This window comes from Panthera tigris, chromosome C1 (genome assembly GCF_018350195.1).
Source record: "Panthera tigris isolate Pti1 chromosome C1, P.tigris_Pti1_mat1.1, whole genome shotgun sequence".
In the NCBI taxonomy this organism is placed as follows: domain Eukaryota; kingdom Metazoa; phylum Chordata; class Mammalia; order Carnivora; family Felidae; genus Panthera; species Panthera tigris.
In genome coordinates, this window is record NC_056667.1 from 213,300,518 (window position 1) to 213,323,090 (window position 22,573).

Sequence of the window (22,573 nt, forward strand, 5' to 3'; positions counted from 1 at the left end):
ACAGCAGGAATGGTGTTCCCACCACATCAGGTAGAAACAACCTATTTTATGATACTGATAGAAGGTCTTATAAAATATTTTATATTTTTTAATTTATTTGAGAGAGAGTGAGTGGGGGAGGGGCAGAGAGAGAATCCTGAGCAGGCTCCACACTGTCAGCACAGAGCCCCACACGGGGCTCGAACTCACAAACTGTGAGATCGTGACCTGAGCCGAAACCAAGAGTTGGACACTTAACCGACTAGCCACCCAGGTGCCCCTAAAAGACTTTCTTGTAATGAGAATCAAGAAATAGGAAGGTTGATTACAGACCCCTTAGGGGTGTTTCTTTATCCAATAATTAGTGACCACGACGCACCTGTCAGTAACTTGTGTTACTGCGGCAAGAGCAGTGACCAAAACACAAAGGATGTGTTCTCACAAGGCTTACATCCCAGCAGTGGGAGACCAGTAACACACAATTCAGTACGTGTATGTCAGGCACGGTGAAGATGAAAAAGTAGGGTGGGGGGGGCAGTGACAGGTGCTGTGCTAAGTCAGTCTGACAACACACGATCTCAGTGCACTGGTGAGAGCTGGGAATGAGCAGCTTCTTACACTTTGAGATCATTACGGAGTCAGTATGCATTTGTGACTCACTGTTTTCATGGAAAACTGAGTTCTAAATTCCAGACACCAGGCATACAGACATATTTGCAGAACACAATCTGGTTTAAGCTGCCATGCTACTCGAGCAGTGGGAAAAAACCCTTCACTGCTGATCACATTGTTAAGTTTTTCAGGAAACTACCCACCTGACGAGACATGTACATGGAATAGGATGGCTTACCCCAAGTTTTCTTCCTTCTGAAGGGGCTCTAGACAGATCTCCGTTTTCCTTCCCAGTTTATACTCCCTGATAAATGAAACAAAATACTATTGAGTGACATTTAAGTTTTTAGATTTTTGGGGGGAAAATTCTAAGTTTTCTCTTGAGCAAAAGAATATACTAAATAAGAACACTCAATATTTGGGAGGCAACTATGAACAAATGGATGCCAACAAACTGGACAGGCTGGAAAAAAATGGGTAAGTCTTGGAACATACTAGACTTAGTATGCACTAAATAGAAAATCTGAACAGACCAACTACTAGCAAGGGAACTGAATCAGAAAAGTCCAGGACCAGATGGTTTTACTGGTGTGTGTGTGTGTTTTTAAATTTTTTAATGTTTATTTTTGAGAGAGAGAGCGCGTGCAAGCATGAGTTGGGAAGGAGCAGAGAGAGGGAGGGAGACACAGTAGGCTCCACACTGTCAGCACAGAGCCCACCGCAGGGCTCAAACCCACGAACTGCAACATCATGACCTGAGCCGAAGTAGGATGCTTAACCGACTGAGCCACACAAGCGCCCCACACTGGTTAATTCTAATAAACATTTCAAGAATTAATACCAATCCTCTTCAAGCTCTTTCAAAAAACAGAATAGGGAACACTTGTAAATTTCTATTATGAGGCCAGCCTTACCCTGATACAAAACCTGACTTAGCAAACCAAATTCAACAGTACATTAAAAGAATCCTACACCATGATCAAGGAGAATTTATTGCAGGGATGTAAGAGTGATTCAATATCTGCAAATCAATCAATGTGATACAGTAACAAAACTAAGGGTATACATCTAATCATCTCAATAGAGGAAGAAAGAGCATTTGACCAAAATTCTACATCCTTTCCTGATAAATATTCTCAACACAATGAGTAGAGACAAAACACAACTTGACATAATTAAGGCCATATATGACAAGCTCACAGCTAACATGCTGAGTGGTAAAGTCTGCAAGCCTTTCCTCTACCGTCAGGAGTAAGAAGACGCCCGCTCTCGCTGCCCTCGTTCAGCACAGTCCTGGAAGTCCTTCCGAGAGCAATGAAACACGGAGTAGAAAAGGCATTCAAATCAAAAAGAAATAAGTAAAACTGTCTCCAGTTACAGAAGACATATTATATATAGGAAACCCTAAACACCAAAGAACTATTAAATGAATTCGGTAAAGTCTCAGGATACAAATCAGTATACAAAAATCATTTAATGTTTTTCACACTAACACTGAACTATCAGGAAGACAAATTAAGAAAACAGTCCCATTTACCAGCATTGAAAAGAATAAAATACGCAGGAAGAGATTTTAACCCAGGAGGCAAAAGACTGATATGTTGAAGACACTGATGACAGAAACTCTCTGAAGAAACAAATAAGTGGAAAAGAAATTCCACGTTTGTGAATTGGAAGAATATTGTTAAAATGTCCACATTACCCAGAGATATCTATAGACTCGATGCAATCTCTATCAATTTCAATGCCATTTTTCACCGAAACAGAAAACCAATTCTAAAATTTGTACGGAACCACAAAAGATCCCAAAGAGCCAAAGCAATCTTGAGAACAAAGCTGGAGACATCACCCTTCCTGATTTCAAACTACAGTAACCAGAACAATATGGTTTTGCCATAAAAACAGACACAAAGACCAATGGAGAAGAACAGAGACCTCAGCAATGAACCCATGCACGTACGGCCCATGAGTTTACAACAAAGGAGCCAAGACTCCGCACTGGGGAGAGGAGAGTCTCTTCAACAGACGGTGTTGGGAAAACCAGACAGCCACGTGCAAAAGAACGGAACTGATCGCTCTCTTACGCTGCGCACAAAAATCAGCTCAAAAACTCTTCCTTGGAAGCCGAGCGGCTTCGCTCGCTTTCTGCCGCCACCTCGAGGGGAAAAGCAGGTCGTGGGGGCAAGATGCGGGCCGCTGTCTGCTCTGTGCCACGGACAGCTACCGGCACAGCTGGAGCCTCGCGTGCCCCCGCGGCCGGGCGCAGCGCGGCGACATCGGCCCTGTCCTGTTACACCGAGGGCGGTGTGGTCCCGTGCCCAAGTGACTATGGCCGGTGATCTGGGAACAGCAGAGCCTGCAGCGCTTAAGGACAGTCGATTCCTGCACGCAAACTGGGCCCGAGGCGATGCATATCATCTCAGTGTCTTCCGTGGTCCCAGGAGATCGGTTTCACTACATCAGTGGCAGTTTATTTTGTGGACGTGATAGACCCACAACTCTCATCGGTGGCCATTTACGTTCACTTCAGTGCCATCCACTACTGCCAGACCCGGGATGCTGGAAGGTCAGAGTAACACCAGATGCGTTCCGACCGCGTTCGTCACAGTGGACCCCGCGTTGTCTTCAGTAGACAGTCGCTTTGGTAGCCCCAGTGCCAGCTCCACGCCACCGCACCTCCGTCAGACCTGACTGACCTTCCTACATTACCGGTGTATTAAAATGACTGCATACGAACATTAAGCACCCCACGAACCTGGGCTGATGGAGAGACTGTAGAGAAAATGAAAAAAAGATCCACGGGGGGCACATCTTGGGTGGGGGGAGCATGGGAGGAGGGAAATGACTAATGAAGCTAATTAAGAGAATTAAGAGGAGAATTCAAATCTGCTTTCTACTCTCATTAACAATTAGCAGGGCACTGGCCAGAGTCTGTACCCTGTGTTTTACCTTAACAACATTCTACTTACTCTTTGTATATTTAAGCGTTGTAAGGAAATGTGTTTCAATCAAAACTGAACATGAGATAAAGGAAAGAGATGTGGCGTTTGCAACACTCTATCTATCGCAAACGCTTTTGTTGTGTCTCTGTAAAATACAGCGTATGTATGCATGTAAGTGTTCTCGTCCTGATGTTGCTACTTCCATGACAAGAAAAAAAAAGAATGAAAAAAAAAAGAAAAAAAATTGGAAGAAAGAAATCAGGCTCATAGCAGCTACTGTGTAGAAATTTCCCCCTACTTCTAATTTGCTGAAACAAGAAAAAAAAATCTTTTATTTGTGATATTTTCAGAGACAAGTGCTCTAATATGGTGTATTTAAATAATACAAACTTAAAAAAAAAGCAACTCAAAATGGATTAAAGACTTGAATGAAAGGCCACAAACCACAAAACTCCTAGAAGAAAACACAGGAGGTAGGCTCCCTGACATTGGCCTTGGCGATGACTTTTTTGGATTTGGTACTGATACCAAAAGGAAAAGCCAAGAAAAGCAAAAATAAGTGGGACTGACTGCATCAAATTAAAAAGCTTTTGCACAGCAAAGGAAACCATCAGTCAATGAAAAAGCCACCTATGAAATGGGTGAAAATACCTGCAAATCATCTATGTGATAAAGGGTTAAGAAAGAACCCAGAAAGCTCAAAAGCAAGAAACCTCTGAAACAGTCCAGTAAAAAAATGGGCAGAGGAACCGAATAGACACTTTCCTGAAGAAGATCTACAGGTGGCCAAAAGGCACGTGAAAAGGTGAACATCACTCCTCATCAAGGAAATGCAAATCGCAACCACCCTGAGATGCCACCTCCCACCAGCATCAGGAAGACGAGATAAGTGCTGGCGAGGGTGTGGAGAAAAGGGAGCCCTGTGCACTGTTGGTGGGAATGTAAATTGGTGAAGCCAGTCTTCTGGAGGTTCCTCAAAAAATTAAAAGTAGAATTGCCAATATGACCTAGCACTTCTGGGTATGCACGGAAATGAAAACAAAATCTCCAACAGGTACTATTCACAGCAGCATTATTCACAACAGCCAGGATTTGGAGACACCTAAGTGTCCATCACAGACAATGACGTGGTGTCTATACGTGTAAGCGACAGACTATCATTCGGCCACGAGAAAGGAGGACAGCCTATCGTCTGTGACAACATGGATGGACCTTGAGGCCATTATGCCTCACTCGTGGAGTGAGTGAGACAGAGAAAGATAAATCCTGTGCGATCTCGCAAATATGTGGAATCTGAAAAGGCCAGACTCCTAGGAACAGAGAGTACGTGACGGTTTCTAGGGCTGCAGGAAAAGAGGAGATGCTGATCACAGAGTCCAAACGTCCGGGAGGAAGACAAGTGAGTTCTGAGGCTCTAACGTACAGCCCAGCTCTTCCCGTTCACCGTGCTGTATCCCATATTTGAAAGTTGCTAGGAGAGCAGATCTTGAATGTTCTTACCATGAAAAAGAAATGGTAATTATGTGATGCGATGCAGGTGTTTGCTAACGCTATGGTGGCAATCATTCTAAATTTACACAGTGCTAACATGTCAATTATATCTCAATAAAGCTTGAAAAAAACCTCAAAATTCTGTTCACGGTAGCTGCAGCACAGTAAAAACACACAAAGCTACATTTATGCTTAATGTGGCAAACTAAAGGCCCAGAGTTTCTGCTTCAAAGCGTCTACCTGACAACAGGCTACCTGCCTTCTCCCCCGGCCTCTCACCACCTGGTACCACAGCGGTGGAGGAAACGGAAGACAGAGTATCGAGGGGGAACCTACTTGAGTTGCTGCAGGTTGGTCCGTAAAAGCCTGCCGGGGCGCTTACTTTCCAAGGTCCAGGCTCTAAGGAAGGCTGGGGACGGGATGATGAAATCAGAGGAGGACAAGGTCATGGCCTAGAAAAGAAACAAGACGTTTCTCCAATGGTGTGAAAAAGCACTCCCGCAACATGTATTGTTTTGGACGAAACTGAAGCCCTACACAATGTCATCTGAGGGAAAGAGTATCTCGCATAATGATAAAATCTATCAAAAAAAAAAAAAAATCTCAGGGATATCGCTTGAATGAAATCAGTCCAGTTACTGTTGTATTCCTCTCTAGGAAAACCAGCTTGTGGGATAAGTGAATTTTCTATTGAGCCATAAGCTCCTTCTAAATCATGTTTTAGAAAATGAAACTTAGAAATTAATTTCTATGAGTATAACTCACAAGAGCTCCAATGAAAGCAAGGGGTTCATCATCCGCTTTCTTTACCGTTAACGTAGTTCTTCAGAGTTTCCTCAGTCAGTGAAAGAACTTGAATTTGAAATGTTTCGGAATCTTTGGATGCAACTGGTAGGCCTCAACTTCTGCACTAATTTTGCAGGGGCTGAGAACTATTTATAGATTTAGGTTGTAGTATATAAAATGGCCAGTATTGGGGCGCCTGGGTGGCTCCGTCGGTTGAGCGCCGACTTTCGCTCAGGTCACGATCTCGCGGTCCGTGAGTTCGAGCCCCGCATCGGGCCCCTGTGCTGACAGCTCAGAGCCCGGAGCCTGTTTCAGATTCTGTGTCTCCCTCTCTCTGACCCTCCCCCATTCATGCTCTGTCTCTCTCTGTCTCAAAAATAAATAAACGTTAAAAAAAAAATAAAAAATAAAATGGCCAGTATTCATTTTTTATCTAAAAACAGCAATTTTGGATCTCTCAATCCAATATAAGACAAAAAAGTCTCCCCTCCTGTCCCTCATGGGAATAAGACCATTTGCTGCTTCTGAGGAAGGTTATTTCATATGCCGAGGACACAACAGGAAAGTCAAGATCAGCCACTGATACTCAATTGGACACCCCGATTTTTTTTTTAAGAGAAAGGGATGCCCAGTAACAGTAAGATGCTTCTTAAGCATTTTGTGTTGTTTTCAATCCAGCCTTTCCATTTGGACCGAATGCCCTTTCTCTACTAATGTTAATACAGAAGAAAATGATACAGTATCCAGTTTGACCCCCTACCGTAAAGCTGATGTCTGGACCTGGGAGACGGATAACACGTCTTTCAACGGACAACATTTAACACATGGATCACGATGATACAAAAACAATGTAAATAAAGGGGTAAAGTGAATGCTTTACAGATGTTTCAATAAATCATGTTTCCTTACAGACATCAAAATGAACATAAGCTGCAAGTCACTGAGGACAAATTGAAATGAAAGCACACAGCATGCCTGTCAGAGTGGGGGGAAATGAAAGGCACAAGGCCAGTGGCAGAAACAAACACCAGGGGCCGTCTGAGCCATATGCGTGAGTCGCCTGTTGGGTACTTACCACTGAACATGGCATATAACACATGCCATATCAGAACAGACTGTAAGTGAGGCAAAAGGAAATAGAAGAAGATATTAATATCTCACTGGAAGAAGCCACGCCACCACTAACGTGCGCCACGGGAGCAAGTCTGACCTGGGACTTCAGCTCCAGCAAGGTGGCCTCTTCTGAGATCTCGAGGTCCCCCACGTGGCGGAGGGAAGCCTCTGCATACAGGTCACCTGGAGCGCCTACGAGGGACAGAGCTGGAGGTTAGAGAGGAGCTTTGCCGTGTGTTCGCTTCCTGTTTCTGAAATACACGCCATGTTTTGATATTACAAACAGGGTTAGTATAGCTCCATTCGAGAAACTACGAATCCGAGTTCCTCCAATTGGGTCCCTGGGGACTTGGGAAGGGAGGAGGCCACGCCTGGTACACTGGCAGGGAGGGAGGATGCTGTGGGCACAATGCCACGGTTCTCTCACTGCAGTGGGTTTGAGGAGTCTCACGCTTGTGATGTCCACCTAGAATATTCTTCTCCACATTTTCTCCTTCCTCAGAGAGAACTTTACTGGTAGGATCCTCAGCCCTTACTATTTTACCTTCTTGTTTCTCTCGTAACACTTACCCCAACATGTTTTGTCTGTTTTCTTGTGTGTATGGCTTTCCTACTCTGTCTCCCCAAGACAATGGTCATTTTCCACAGAGGGCAGGCATTCTCCATCTATCCTGTCGGTCTTTCCAGTGTCTGGGATTGGTGGACGCCACATAGTAAATGGCCAGTAAATGTCTACTGACTAAAATTTCCTTGACAGTAAGAAGGACTTTCTACATTTGTTTTAAAAAGGCAAAACCAAAATGTTCTCTTATCTAAAACTCTAGACATAAAAATTGGTAACTAAATTTAAAACTCATTTTTGCTTTGTTGATTGCTGGGCACAGTGCTGATACACAGTAAGATATCAGATTAAGTAAATGAAGTAAAAAAGCTCTTTGTGAGTGGTTCTTCTGTCTTAAGTACACCACGAGCTGCTGCCACCAGAAGATACTTTTAGGAAACTCTCAGGAACGAAAACATATTTCCCATATATTGTGATATAGAAGGACTATCAAAAAATGAACTATTTTGGGGGCGCCTGGGTGGTTGAGCATCCGACCGGCTCAGATCATGATGTCACGGTTCCGGAGTTCGAGCCCTGAGTTGGGTGCTGTGCTGACAGCTCACACTCTGGAGCCTGCTTCAGATTCTGGCCCCCCGCCCCCCTCTGCCCCTCCCCCACTCGTATTCCATCTCTCTCAAAAATAAACATTAAAAAAAAAAAACTTTTTTCTTTACTTTCATGGAGAAAGACACTGCTTTTTAAGTTTGTATCCAATTCTCTATGTAATTAATATTCTACCACCAAAGCATTTTTAGAATTAGTGCGTAATATAACCCAAACAAACAAAAAAACTTAATGCCAATTTCAGAGGTAATTCAACATGAAGTATTTTATTGCTCGTTACGTATAATCCTGACTTCAGAGTAAGGAGACAACAACGTGACTCATCTGTGTTCATTTCAGTACTGAGGCTTTAAAAGGTAAAAAGAAATATTAAGTGTGTAATACCTCAAGGCACTAGAACAGCTAAATAATGAAGTAAAACACAACAAAAGGAAAAAAATATGTAAAGAGTTGGTCCTACCATAAATATATTCTTTATTTAGCTACAAGGAAAATTAACTTGTGTTTTCTCTGTAATGAAGTGAAAATCTTTTTACGACACATTCCAGCTCTCTGCTAGTGACTTCTTGCTCATCACGATGTGCGCGCTCAATTCTGTCCGTGGAGAACAACTTAGAGTAAAACAGCGTTCGCACTCGGGCTTCTCAGAAGTCAGAGGTGAGGGGCGGGGACCTGGCGGGGGAGGCAGGAAGGAGGGAGCCGGCAGGTGTGGTCTCTGCCGTGTGGGCCGCGGAGGAGCCCCTGCGGGGACTAAAGACTCAGTGTCCCAATCTGCTACAATAAATGGGCTAAATTCATGAGGATCTTGTGGGGTGAAAACATCTGATACACTGATTAATAAGGATAATAAGAGCCGGCACTTTATAGGGGTGACAAAGCACTGTAGGAAAATAGGACAGTGTTATCGTGGCATGAGTTATGGAATAAACAGGTTTCGACTTTCAGCCTTACGCTGAAGACACATACTTCCTTTGTCACTTTACTTTTCTTTAGGACACACTGGCTGCCACTGTTCTGTTCTCACCTTGGGTGGAAGTAGCTGTCCAGACCCCACTTGGAGAAGGGGTACCGTCCACCTGGTCCTGATGACTCTTCCAATGACCGGAGGGACCCCCAGGCTGGTACCACCAGATGGGCACCTTCAGGAAACCCTGAAGAATGGAGCATTTCTAACTTCTGTGACGTACATGCATGGAGTGAATTTCTACTTCCACAGAGAGAAATATCTTGATAACAGAAAACGTTCCTGAATGTATTACTTTTCTTTTTAGATTACTAACTGCCATACGCTACATCTGTTTATTGTTTTTACAATCAAAAGTTTAAGATCGGGGCTCCTGGGTGGCTCAGTTGGTTAAGCACCCGACTCTTGATTTAGGCTCAGGTCGTGATCTTGTGGTTTGTGAGATCGGGCCCTGCGTCAGGCTCTGTGCCATCAGTGCAGAGCCTGCTTGGAATTCTCTCTCTTCCTTGCCCCTCTCCTGCTCTCTCCCAAAAAAAAAAAAAAAAAAAAGTTTAAAGTCATAAAAAAATTAGTCTTTGGGATGGATGACTGGGACCCAGTGTTCTTTGCTTAGAAGTATCTTAGTAGATACACTTACTTGTAGTATCTTACCACAATAAATGACAAGTATAAACAAGATAACAAAATATTTAACAGAATAAACTGTACAAATATTTTCAGGCATTGTAAGAGCTCCACTAGTACAATGCACCTGTTAGAAGCAGTTTTCACTCATTAAAATTCCTAAAGGAACTTTATAAAGAAGGAAGAACCTACTGCTCTAAGTTGGATTCCTATATACAAACTACAGGAAATAAAGCTGATATATTAGCCCACGTACACAAAGCCACAGATGCAAACTGTTTACGGTGGCAAAAACCAAACCGGTTACATTATGGTAGGCCATAACCTTTGACAAAGTGATTTCAGTTCTAGGAACTTATCCCGTAGATACATGCGTGCAAATGGCACATATGCGATATTTTTTGCAGTGTTATTTGTATCAACAAGAGACTGGAAACCACCTAAATCCTTGAAAAGAGACTGGTTGGATAAACCACGGTACCTCCACACAATGGACTATATTACATAGCCATCGAACAATGAAATAGCTGTATGTATACTAACGTAACATATATATGGAGATAAAATATTCATGAAGAAAGGGAGGTACAGAAAAAGAATTGCATATGATCTTTTGGGTAAAGAAAAACATGCATGTACACAAACATGTATGTATGTATGTGCTACGTATGTACACATACACACGTGTGTGCATATGTGTGCATTAAACAGTATATACTTCTGGAAGGATACAGTGGAAACTGGTTGCCTACAGAGGGGGGGCACTGAGCAGCTGGAGGGCAGGAGGGATGCTTACTTTTCCTGGCCCCGCTTTTTATACACTTTAAATTTTGTATTATGAATATTACCCATTAAAAAGTTCACTTTAAAGGTCATGGAATAAAACAGAATTCTAAGAAGTGATGCAGAAGAATAAGGTGTGTGCTGATATGAGATCCTCAAGATATAGTAAGTGAATAAAAACAAAAACCAAGTGTAAAACAATGCAAAGAATACGACCCCCTTCACGTAAACGTTAGAAGGGAACACACATATCCTTCTGTACCATTCTGCATACAAACAGGCATCAGTTTTTTCTTGGAAGGATATGCAAGGGAAAGTAAATTCATTCTCTCTCTGGGGAGAAAAATATGGGAAAACCTTTTTCATTTTATGGCCTTCCATGGTATTTGAATTTTCTAATCATAACCAAATGGTTATCTCAGTGCTGGAATCTGGGATCATTTTTTTTTAACTTTTGCCTTTACATGTGTCCACATTAAATAACCAAATAAATAATGGTCTTAAAAAGCGGTAATACGGGGGCACCTGGGTGGCTCAGTCAGTTGAGCATCTGACTTTGGCTCAGGTCACGATCTCACGGTTTGTGAGTTCAAGGCCCACCTGGGGCTCGCTGCTGTCAGTGCAGAGCCCGCCTCAGATTCTCTGTCCTCCTCTCTCTGCCCCTCCGCTTGCACTAACATTAAAAAAAAAAAGTGGTAACATGCAGTGTTTATTTAAGAGCTCTCAGATGTGGCTGATTAGGGATGTCAATGTGGTGCAGCTTTCTGGGAAAGCAACGTGGCAAGATACAGACAGTGTCTGGTCTGTAAAAGTTCATACCTTCTGACTTGCTGATTTTGACTCTGGAACAATTTTAAGGAGGATTTGTATTTAAGTATTAACAAATTTAAAACGGGAATATATATGAATTAAACCATGGTAAGGCATACACTGACTATGATGATTATTTTTGGATTTTGTAGTCAGGTTAAAAAATGAAATATGAGAAGTAGGAAATAACATCGTATACAAACTGGTTTTATAAGAGGGAAACCTATAAAGATGTAGAATCTGGCAGCTGTCTGATCAGAGAACTTACCCCAAATCTCATCATTCTCTTCGTGATGGGTCGCATTTCCCCACAATGAGAATATACCATCTTTGTAATCTGAAAGCAGTAACTGTGATTTATAAAATGTCAATTCAGAAGCGAAATCTTACCGGAAGAGGAAGTTTCCCTTCAATTAAAAGCAAGGTATCTCCAGAACATATCGTGAGTTCTTTCAGGGATGCGTCCTGGGGAAAGAAATTCCTTTATCAGTTCTGACAGCAACGAACAGAGATTAGGTTCTTTTCTTTGCACCAGATGCCTCTACTACCCATTCAAGAAAGAAAGAAACAGTAAGGCAGCTATGGGGGAAGACAGGAAATAAACGGAGGCTGTAAAACAGCACATCATTACGTATTAAATTATCGGGTATGAACCGTAGTATCATAAAAGATTAGGGGAGGAGGAAGTGGACAGAATGAGAAAGGATGAGAGCCTGAGCTACACAGGATGAAATTCTAGTTAAGCCTAAAGGATGGGTTCGATTTGGAAAAAGCTGGAGGAAACGAGAGAAGGGATTCTCCTGAGAAGAAAAGGGTTACGGTAGAGGTTATGTCAAGAATCCAAGAAGAGCTGAGAGATGGGCCGACTAGCGTGTCAGTTGGAGAGGGAACTGATCGGAGGGCGGGGGGGGGGGGTGTCACAGGTGGAAGGGCTGTGAACTAGAAATAAAGGAGATTTTAGGTGCTTTGAAAAAAGGCACTCAAGTTTTCTGAGAAGGGTGTTTAAAGACCAGTCTGGCTGCCACAGAACGACATACTGAAGTGGGGAACACCTGACTTGGGGAAGCCGGTTGGTGTAATTGAGGTAAGAGGCCAAAAAAGAAGAAAAAAACTTGGCCCAGGCAGCCAGTGGTGGGAAGAATCAGGAAGGAGTGGAGGAGTTGAGAGGTCTCCGGAGGCCAAGACCAAATACGAAGGAGGCAGGTAAGCAGGGGAGGCGCCACTGTGGGCTGAAGACACCAGGCTGGGAAACAGCAGGTCTGGGAGGAGGAGTCAGTCTTGAGGACACGGAGATGGCTTTTAGACGAACCGATACCGATGTGGGAATTAACAGAGAAGAAAATGCAGAGACCACATGACCAGATACGCTCTCTGACATCCGAACCGTGTGTCCCCAAGATTCTCTGAGGTCCACTTCTTACTCTGGGCAGTCAGATTCCTGGCCAAGACTCAGAGGGGACTCTCTGTGCAGACTCGCTCAGCCCTGCACAGCGAAGAGTATTCCAGTGGGAGGGCCCCAGTCCACCTGCTTGAGTCAACCTTCTGATGATGTTCAATGCCACCACCTGTTACTGAACAGAGAGCACGCAGAGGCAGACTGCGGGAAGAGTGGCTGGTCACAAATGCCTAAGCTTTCTCACAGAGCTTCATCTTGGGGCTCCTTAGAGCCATGGTTTGATGCTACCTGAATCAGCAAGAAGACGGCTGACCAGTTTCCAACTAGCCTGTGATAACACTGTTTCTAAGGCTACCAGAAGAGTCTGGATGGATCCTGAGATGCAGTTTTGATCAAAGCCTAAGTGACCGGCTGGGAAGATGAATTCTGCCATCATTAACGTTCAGAGAAACGGAGATTAAAATATTCAGGTTTCCAAATTCAGAGTGTAGCTTCGCATTCTTTCACCGGCTCACATGTTTTCTGTTCTCTGAAGTTCTCTGTCTCTCAATGGGGAACTATTCTTTCTAGGGACATACTCTCTGAAGTCAAAAGAGGACTAACACAGCTGTTAGAAACATTCCCACGGGGCTGAGATTTTCCCTCTGTCTCAAAAGCCCACAGTAAAGAAGTAAAAGTAGACCCAGGTACAGATTTTTGTGTCCTAAAAAAAAGATTAAAGTTTTCTCTCGAATGTATTCATGAGGGGGGTAGCTGTCCTGCATGAAACACAAAATAAACAATCATTTTAAAGAACAAAATGTGTAGAAATAGTCTTACTTCTTCACATAAATGCTCTCCCGCTTCATAGCACCAATCCATTTTCCGTAAATGCCATGTGTCTCCTGTAAAGGAATCAAAATCAGTATGAAAAAAAATGATGAGTATATTTTAAGAGTTTGTCAATGATGTCCCTTTTGGATAAATGAATATCAAATGAGATTTGGTCTAATAACTACTAACTTTTAAAGTAAATGATCTCTTCCAGCCATGATTGCTCTCCATCCCACTAAGATCTGCATACTTGTGAACAGAAATAACGCTTGCTGTGATCACACAATATTTACATTATACCTGTATTATTTACATGTCCACACCCATCACACACAAGTACACATATATGTACACGTATACCCAAGTACAGAATCTCTTCTAAAATCATTATGAAGTTGTTTTATTTCATGGTCTTGGTTGAAAGTATATGCTCGTATCTCTTAGCAACTGATAACATGCACAAACTATTCCCATCCAGTTATCAGTTAATCTAACAAAAAAAGTGTTTTTGAAATAGCATTTTAATGAAGTTGTTGTAAACGAACACTTAAAAATGTAGAATATTCTTTAATTAGATTACTGGCTCTCGATATGCTTCCTATATTGAGATGAAATGGGAAATTCTTTGAGGAGGAGAGGGAAGCTGAATAGAGCAAGAGCCGGAAATCCTGGTCATGAAAAAACAAACAAACGCACCAGCCACGTCTTGTGAAGAGTGAGCCACGCCACCCACCCAGAGAAGCTGCAGCCAAAGGAGGAAACCTGGATCTCCTACTTCACCTGCACAGGCCACAGGTTTGAGTCCTTACAATACTGTTCTTTGCAGACCCTCTCCTGCCATTAGTTCTAGTTTTAAATACAGTAAGAATTACAGCAATATTTAACTTGATCTAAGTGTGTTTTAAAAACAACAAGCAGACACCACCAGGAAGCTGAAAGTGAACACCAATACTTCCAAGCATAACCCGGAAGGAAGAACTCAGGTTCTGTGGGCAGAGAGGCCCAGCTACTTGCCATGTGACTCTGAGTAAACCCTGCAGCCAGTCTCAGCCTCTGTCACCTGTGAGACGGGAACGGGCACTGTTCCCGCACAGGGGTGTAAGCTCCGAGGACAGGGCCCCTTGTGCAGGCCCGTCAGCTTCCCTCCCGGCTACCGGAACCACAGGTCACCCTCCGGTGAAGTCTGAGGACCACAAATGCTCTAAGAGCTGCGTGATGCCCCTGTGAGCCGGCTCGCGTGATTCCACCCAGGTACCTACTTCAAAGATTTATTTTCTTCATTTGTATTACATTCCCTAGTCTCTAGCACAAAAATCCTGGCATGAAGCACAATGCGCTGAAATTCTGAATCCATGACATTAAAAAGAAAAAAAAAAAACCCATCAGTGAACAGCCTGGGTAATTCTGGAGGGCATAAATCCTAACTTCGTCTCTGTGCCAGTGTCTGCTAACCCACAGCCAGACTTCTTCGAGCTTGCAAATATGAACCAGGAGACTTCACTATGTACACACAGAGGTGTAAAGTGTAACAGACCTGGCCCAAAAATGTCTGAAAAGCTTTCATTAGGCTTGCAGATAATTTATTCTAAGGATATAGATAAGACTGCATCATCGTGGTCCGTAACTTACCTGGTAGGCCAGACTTCTCCAGCATGAGCTTTAAACACTGTTTAAAAAAAACACACACACACACAGACACACATAGAAAAACCATGTTCATTAGTTTTCTGTTTTTGAGTTACAGTACTGTGAGAGATACCCCTTTTGGACCCTGCGCCTATTTGTATTACATTTAATAATTCCCGAAGAGATCAGGATGTACATAGCCACGGAGAGGATTTAAGCAAGCTCTGCTTCCTAAGAGCTGGAGCAAACCCAGGAGGGAAAAACAAGTTCCTGGTGTTTGCATCTGAGACTTAGATGCACCCAGGTCTAGAGTGTGACCTTCTTCTGCTTGTGAGGACCAACACCACGGTTTTGACTGGATAGGATTAGACTGATTTCACAGATACACACTGAACTGAATCTTACAAAGAGAGATTAGTCTTCATGTAGCACTCAAGAAATACCACTGGTCACCTATAAACTCACAGAGAAAGATCTGTGCAGGTGGCGACCCCACAGCACAACGCAATAAGCGAGATGTGATTAACACGAGTTTAAATAATAATAAAAAATAGAAACTCCCAACTTCCTGACGGAAAAAAAATTCTCAAATTAACTGAGAACAAAAGAGTAGATAAAACATGATTTATACTACACCAGAGTGGAAGGAAGAATAAGGAATAAAAAAAAGAGCAAAGGATCAAAATATCCATTAACAGGGGAACATTTAAATAAGCTATAAGAGGTCTTAAAACAGCTAAAAGGATACAGGAGATTTATATGCACTGGTCTTAAAAGATCTTTAAAATATCTGAAGTGAAAATTCTAGTATAATACATGCAGCATGATCCCATTTATGATGTAAAAGAAACCATGCGAAGAAGCCCAGCCCCTCGTCTGTACATACACACACACACACACACACACACACACCTCCCCATGTTGGTCCGTGCATGTCCAAAGTCTGGAAGGACACACATTCACGGGTGTGGTCAGATCACACCTTCCCAAGACAATGGTGACTTCTGAGGGACTAGCACAGGCTGGTGACCAAGGAGGATCTTTAGCACTGCCCAACCCGCCCCCAGGGAGTCCCCGAGTAGTTGTAGGACTAAAAATAACAAAGACTGTTTAGAAAAGGAGAACAATGAGAACACATCACATTAACACACAGGGAATGGGGCGAAGCTGCAAAGCAAACTGCGGTCTTCACAACAGGCATTATTTAAGAAACACAAACAGGGACGCCTGGGGGCTCGGAATCTTGATTTCAGCTCAGGTCACGATCCCACGACCCTGCACCCTGAGCGTGCGGCTTGCCTGCTAGTCTCTCTCCCTCTCTCTCTGCCTCTCCCCAACCCATGTGTGCTGTGTGCACACTCAAAAAAAAAAAAACAAAAAACAACCAAAACAAAACAAAAAACCACCAAACAAACAAAAACACAAACAGCTAGACATCCACCTTAGCTGTGTTCTAAGGAGGGGAATGGCCGATGTAAAGGCCGTGTTGGGGAACAGCATGGAGGCCAATGTGGCTGAGCAGAGCGAACACTCAGGGCCTCTGGCCGTGGCTCTGAATGAGACAGGGAAGCACAGAAGGGCTTTGAGTACAGTAAAGGGATCACTCAACTCCTCTGTAGGAACAGACCCTGGGAAATGCAAGGCTGGAAAGACAAAGATCCATCAGGAAGCGGTTGGAATAATCCAGATGAGAGCTGACCAAGGTGTGGCAGTGGAAGGAATGAGATGTAGCCAGATCCTAGATAAATTTTGATGGTAGAACCAAAAAGACTTCCTCAAGACCCGGATGTGAAATAAAGAAAAGAATCAAGGACGACTCCAAGGTGTTTTGGCGCAAACAAGTAGAAAAATGGAGTCGCTACCATCAACCGACAGAAGCTGGAAGGGTGAGTGAGGCCCGGAGACAGGTGAGAGGACAGGTGTACAGAGCAGGGGTGTGGTGATCTGGGATGACGATCAGACAAGCAGGCAGCAGCTGGATACCCAAGCATGGAGCTCTGGGGCGAGGTCCAGTCTAGGAACTGAGCGCTGGGGTGCTGACGAGGGGGAAAAAGAGCATAAAGCAAACTGTGAAGGGGTAGGCCTGTGAGGCGAAGGAAATTCTGACGAGTTGTGGTCTCTTGAGGCAAGTGACCAAAGTGTTTCAAGGAACAGAGTCACTGGGGCGCCTGGGGGGCTCAGTCAGTTAAGTGTCTGACTCTTGATTTCAGCTCAGGTCACGGTCTCAAGGTTTGTGAAATCGAGCCCCACACCGGGCTCTATGCTGAGCATAGAGCCTACTTGGGAATCTCTCTCTGTCCTTCCCCTGCTCGTGCTCTCAGAATAAACAAACGTTAAAGAAAAAACAGGAACAGAGAGGCATCAATCGTGTCAAACGCCATGGAGAGTAGGAAGATGACAAGTGAGAACCGCTCCCCGGGCACAGCAACACAGAGGGTAGGAGTCTGCCTGCAGCAGGTTCAAGAGAGCGGAAAGATACGCACATCACATCGCTACTTTGGAAAGTTCTGTGGTTTCTTTTCTTTGAAGTTAAAAAGAACCAAAAAGCTACACGGCAAATGAAAAACCGAGAGAATATTTACAGCAGGTAACAAAAGGTAACAAATAAAAAATGTTCTGCCACGGTCAATTTCAAACACGTGCAGGGGTGGTAAACACGAACCGCCTACACCCAGCCCCCATCTCCATGCCTGCCCTGGCCCGGCTGGTGTGTCCATATTCCCCTCAGGTTCTTTGAAGCGAGAATATCAGCCATCGTATCATTTATTAATATTCTGTACTCATCTCTAAAAGATGAACATTCTTTAAAAAAAAACGTGAACCGAGAACAATTATGACATCTGAAAAACTTAGGAATTCCTTAATAACAAACACCCAGTTGGTGTTCACATTCCATTTTTTTCCTTTTTTTTTTTTAGTAATAAGCTCTATGCCCAACGTGGGGCAAGAGCTCATGACCCTGAGATCAGGAGTCGCGTGCTCCACCGACAGCCAGCAGAGGCGTCCCTACATTCCCTGAGTTTCTCTTAAACCGTGACTAAGTTTTAGTGGTTTGCCCTTGCTCCCCCTAAGTCTCCCGAGTCCCTTTTAACCTCATCCTGCCACCGATGTCATGAAGAGGAGTTTTCCACCTTGGGACTGTGCAGATGGTAGCCCTGTGGTGCGGGAACACATCCCTCTGTCCCCTTATTCCTTATACACTGCTCCTCAGACCTAAAAGCTCAGGTCCACTATTTTTTTCTGGTTGTTGTTGTTGTTGTTGTTTTTTCCCAGAAGAGCATGGGTATCAATTTGGAACTTCTATAATGTCTAGGTTGTTAGCGGTCTTTCAGGATCATTGTTTAGATCCATTAATTCTCTAGGAGTTAAAAAAAACTGTGACAGTCTAAAATTCTTTCTTCATTTTATTAGCTGAGATAGGTCTATAAAAAAACCTTCTCATTACCTATTTGGTTACCCTGCAGTATCGTCTCCAAAAGAAAAAGGGGAAGAATGCTCGATCCCTTTCCTTATGGCTCACTTGTGTCCACTCTGTGTAACCAATGAAGACGGTCTTTTTAGGATCATTCTCAACTCATGAATTTTATGTATGTGGTATGTGTACTCATCAGCTTTACGATTATTCCTACAAAAGCTCCAACGGTCTTATCTGTGACTAGCAACAGCCTCTTCCAAGGTGGCCCTGGAACTTCTCTGCTGCTCCCAGCAGTCTTTGCTAGTTCAAGCTAGTTGCTACTGCTTCTGTGAGCACAAGACGTTCCAGGCTCACCAGACATGTTCCTGACCTAGATACAGAACCAATGGCTACTTCCAGAAGCCCTAATTCCTTCTAGTAGGAAATGGTATTTAGTAATCGCAATCTGGGCGCTGGGGCTCACTCCCGCCTGGCCAGTCACTGTGTCTAAGCTGTTCTAGGGGACTGAGCTAGAAAAAAAAATTTAAAAAACACCAAGATCATTCTGTCTCTTCTGATCCAAATTCAGGAGTGTGGGCTCTATGCAACTACACCAATGTTATGTGTGTTTCCATTTTCCAACACCGAAAGTCCTAGTTCTTAGTGACGCTAACACAATTCTTCGTTTGCTTTACCCTATACACACACACATTCATGAAGTGTGCGTGTCATTATGTATGAATATAACCTAAAAACACCAGTAGGAAATATGCCAAAATGTTAACATTAGTGAGATAAAGGATAATAAGGTTTTAATTTTTTCTTTTAATCCATTTCTACATAGCCCAGATATTTTATTTTTATTTTTTTAAATTTACATCCAAGTTAGTTAGCATATAGTGCAACAATGATTTTAGGAGTAGATTTCTTAATGCCCTTTACCCATTTAGACCATCCCCCCTCCCACACCCCCTCCAGTAACCCTCTGTTGGTTCTCCATATTTAAGAGTCTCTTATGTTTTGTCCTCCTCCCTGTTTTTATATTATTTTTGCTTCCCTTCCCTTATGTTCACCTGTTTTGTATCTTAAAGTCCTCCCAGATTTCTGTAATAAACAAGTATTATTGGTAATCAAAAAAGAAAAAAAATAATCTTATTTTAAAACTTTGGGTTGGCTCACCAATTTCCGAGTTCCCCAAATTACTCTTTTAATGAATGCACAGAATTCTTTAAAATATATTATGTGAATCCTAACCTCAAAACCCAAACACGGGTTCCCACAGCTCCCTAGACCAAATGCCCACAGACCTTTCCCCACGCCAAAAATAGTAAAATTACTTACATCTCTCGCAGACATTGTTTCTTCTACGATGATCTCCATCTCTGTACCAGGCTGAACATCACTCCCCACAGTGAAAAACAGGAACAGCTAAGATCAATGAATGCAATTTAATCTAAATTTTACAATTTTATACATGTATTATTTTCTTCCAGAAAAGACAAGCCAATGGCCCATGGAATTTTAATAAAAAACTCATACTGTATACAAATAAAGATGCAATTTAAACAATAATCTCAACCACCTAGAAACGTAAGATGCTTCACACCAATGTTTTTACTCCTGTAGGTACTATTATGTCAATGTTTGTCTGTCACAGGTATTATTTATTTCACTATGATCTTCACTTCTTTCTCAGTCACTCCTCAGAAGGATTTGCTACACACTGTAAGCATTAGCTGGGTTTTTTCTCTGTCATTTGGTTGTGATCTTGTTTTCTGTCCAGGGAATCTGATCTGTCAGTTCATTTCCTTTCAGACTCAATCTTGTCACATTCCCCTGCCACAAGCTTGTCATGCACTCTGACGTGCTAAAGTTCGGGGAGGAACGAATTAAAGAGGAGGGAGCTGGGCACTAATGAAGTGGCTCCAGGAACCACAGGGATCCTGACAGGAGTCTAGCTTCCCTGGATACAGTCTTAACAGTAAGGACACTGACTTCTGGATGGTAATAAAAGTTTATTAAAAAAGGTAGGGCTTCTCGCAAAGGTCGACCTAATATCTTACACAGAAAATGAATACTGATTAAAAAGAGAACTGCTATGAGACCATTAGACTCCTGCAGAGAGTAATTCGGGGCAAGATCAATACGCTGTTTTCATTCAGTCTAAGAAGCCGTGGCGGTTACTCATTCCTTTCTGTACCTCTAAGAAAGAAACAGTGTCAGAAGCAATCACAGATGCTACAGATCTTAAGATGGATCCTAATCTCACGGATGTCAAAATGTGGGGGGAAAAGGGTGCATTTTAGATTCAAGTAGGTGGCCACTCAACTTTAGAGGCCCCCCTTAACACAAAATTTTCACAGGAAAAGAACTTTATGAATATACTCTGACAGGATATTCTTGATTTAAACATGAAGAACCATATGGATGTATGCCTAACATAAAAGGTACCATTTAAGAAAGAAACTTCTATGAAAAACAATTACTGCTGCAGTAGTTAAGGTAAGAATTATGAAATTAAGAACTTCTGGGAATGCCTGGGTGGCTCAGTCAGTTAAGTGTCCGACTTCGGCTCACGTCATGATCTCGTGGTTCTTGGGTTCGAGCCCCGCGTCGGGCCCTGTGCTGACAGTTTAGAGACTGGAGCCTGCTTCAGATTCTGTATCTGCCTCTCTGCCCCTCCCTTGCACACGCTCTCTCTCTCTCTCAAAAACAAATAAACTTTAAAAAAAGAAAAAGAAGTTCTGACTCTGGGAAGGCTGATTCTGTACCTGGGAGGGAGTTGGTGCTTTCCCAGGACACAGTCCCAATGAACTGCCCATCTTCAGTTCCGCTTCCTTCACGGTGTAGCTGTCTGGCACTACAAAGAATGTGGATAACATGATGAGTGTTATGAATTCCTACCTCTCTGGGCAAAATAACATACTGAAATCAGTATTTCTTTGAAAATCAACAGTGTCAAGAAAGAAAAAAAATGAGGTGCACTCCATGCAAAAAGATTACCTATATGATAGCTACGTTTGATTTTCAATTTCCACACTCTAGAGTTATCTGTACGACAATGCTAAGAAGTAAGAGGCAGCTATCTGTGAGCCACTGTTCACACGGATTAAAAGCGAGATATTCCCCACCGATTCATGAGTGATGGACCAGCCTCTTCCACATTTAAAGCTGCTGTGGTGACCGCCATTGATTATTTAAGTCGAATGACAAGATGCATTACAGAGGCGAGAGCAAAAACTGTTTCACAACTGCTCTCACGATAAAACGAGCAACACAAATAAAACACTTTGACAATAAAACTAGAAAGATAGGACTCGATCAAAACAACAGCCTAAAATGAGGATCAGCTTATCAGAAAGGCAGGCGTTTTCCTTTAGACGACAGAAGTGTCTGAATTTTTTTCTGTAACACGTGAAGATGGCACTGGGACCATAAAATGTCCTAAAAATTAGTTTCCAAAAGGTAAATTTAAGGATGTTAAGCACTGGAAGCCATTACCGGAAGTTAAGTGTTAAGAAGGACCGATGGCACGAGTGTGCGTAGGTTCTGAAGGCTCCCGCGATTTACCTGGACAGAGAAGCTTCCCGTTTCTACCAATAGGTCTCAAACAGCTGTTCTCAGCTAAAAATAAGAAGAAGCTGGTTAGTGCACCAAACCAAACTAAGGAGAGATGCTCTACTGTGTTAATTAGCAGAAAGCTACAATGAGCTACAAGACAAAACCCCCCAAGTACAGGCAGCGTTCACTTCGCGGGAGCGAGCACCGAGGGAGTGCCGGTCAAGCTGAAACTGCGCAAAGCCAGCCTAGTAGCCATGAGGGCCACTGCAGACGTCCTGTGACCTTTCAGCACTGTTGTTAAAAAAAACATTTAAAGGGGCGCCTGGGTGGCTCAGTTGGTTAAACGTCCGACTTCGGCTCAGGTCACGATCTCACTGTTCGTGAGTTCGAGCCCCGCGTCGGGCTCTGTGCTGACTGCTCAGAACCTGGAGCCTGTTTCAGATTCTGTGTCTCCCTCTCTCTCTCTCTGACCCTCCCCTGTTCATGCTCTATCTCTCCCTGTCTCAAAAAT

General features: G+C 43.2%; 1 protein-coding gene and 1 long non-coding RNA gene across 18 annotated transcripts in view; one reads left to right on the forward strand and one right to left on the reverse strand.

Moving 5' to 3' along the window:
- The window catches only part of USP40 (ubiquitin specific peptidase 40), an 88,171-nt gene that overhangs the window by 8,565 nt on the left and 57,033 nt on the right, over nt 1-22,573 (reverse strand). For 11 of the 17 annotated variants that reach the window (XM_042995689.1, XM_042995688.1, XM_042995681.1 and 8 more), the window contains 10 exons: nt 22,072-22,125; nt 21,273-21,361; nt 19,843-19,929; nt 15,111-15,147; nt 13,488-13,552; nt 11,663-11,737; nt 9,116-9,242; nt 7,021-7,115; nt 5,361-5,476; nt 830-895 (listed from right to left, as the gene is read on the reverse strand). In XM_042995689.1, the coding sequence (XP_042851623.1) occupies nt 830-895; nt 5,361-5,476; nt 7,021-7,115; nt 9,116-9,242; nt 11,663-11,737; nt 13,488-13,552; nt 15,111-15,147; nt 19,843-19,929; nt 21,273-21,361; nt 22,072-22,125 (811 nt within the window). Of the gene's footprint in view, nt 1-829; nt 896-5,360; nt 5,477-6,163; nt 6,926-7,020; nt 7,116-8,232; nt 8,439-8,465; nt 8,764-9,115; nt 9,243-11,662; nt 11,738-13,487; nt 13,553-15,110; nt 15,148-19,842; nt 19,930-21,272; nt 21,362-22,071; nt 22,126-22,573 lie in introns of those variants that run through there. The other 6 variants (XM_042995691.1, XM_042995690.1, XM_042995694.1 and 3 more) reach the window with 6 other exon arrangements.
- Nucleotides 252-9,176, forward strand: LOC107179707. The gene is made up of 3 exons (XR_001510392.2): nt 252-1,068; nt 8,640-8,748; nt 9,085-9,176. It is a non-coding gene; the product is annotated as an uncharacterized LOC107179707 (long non-coding RNA).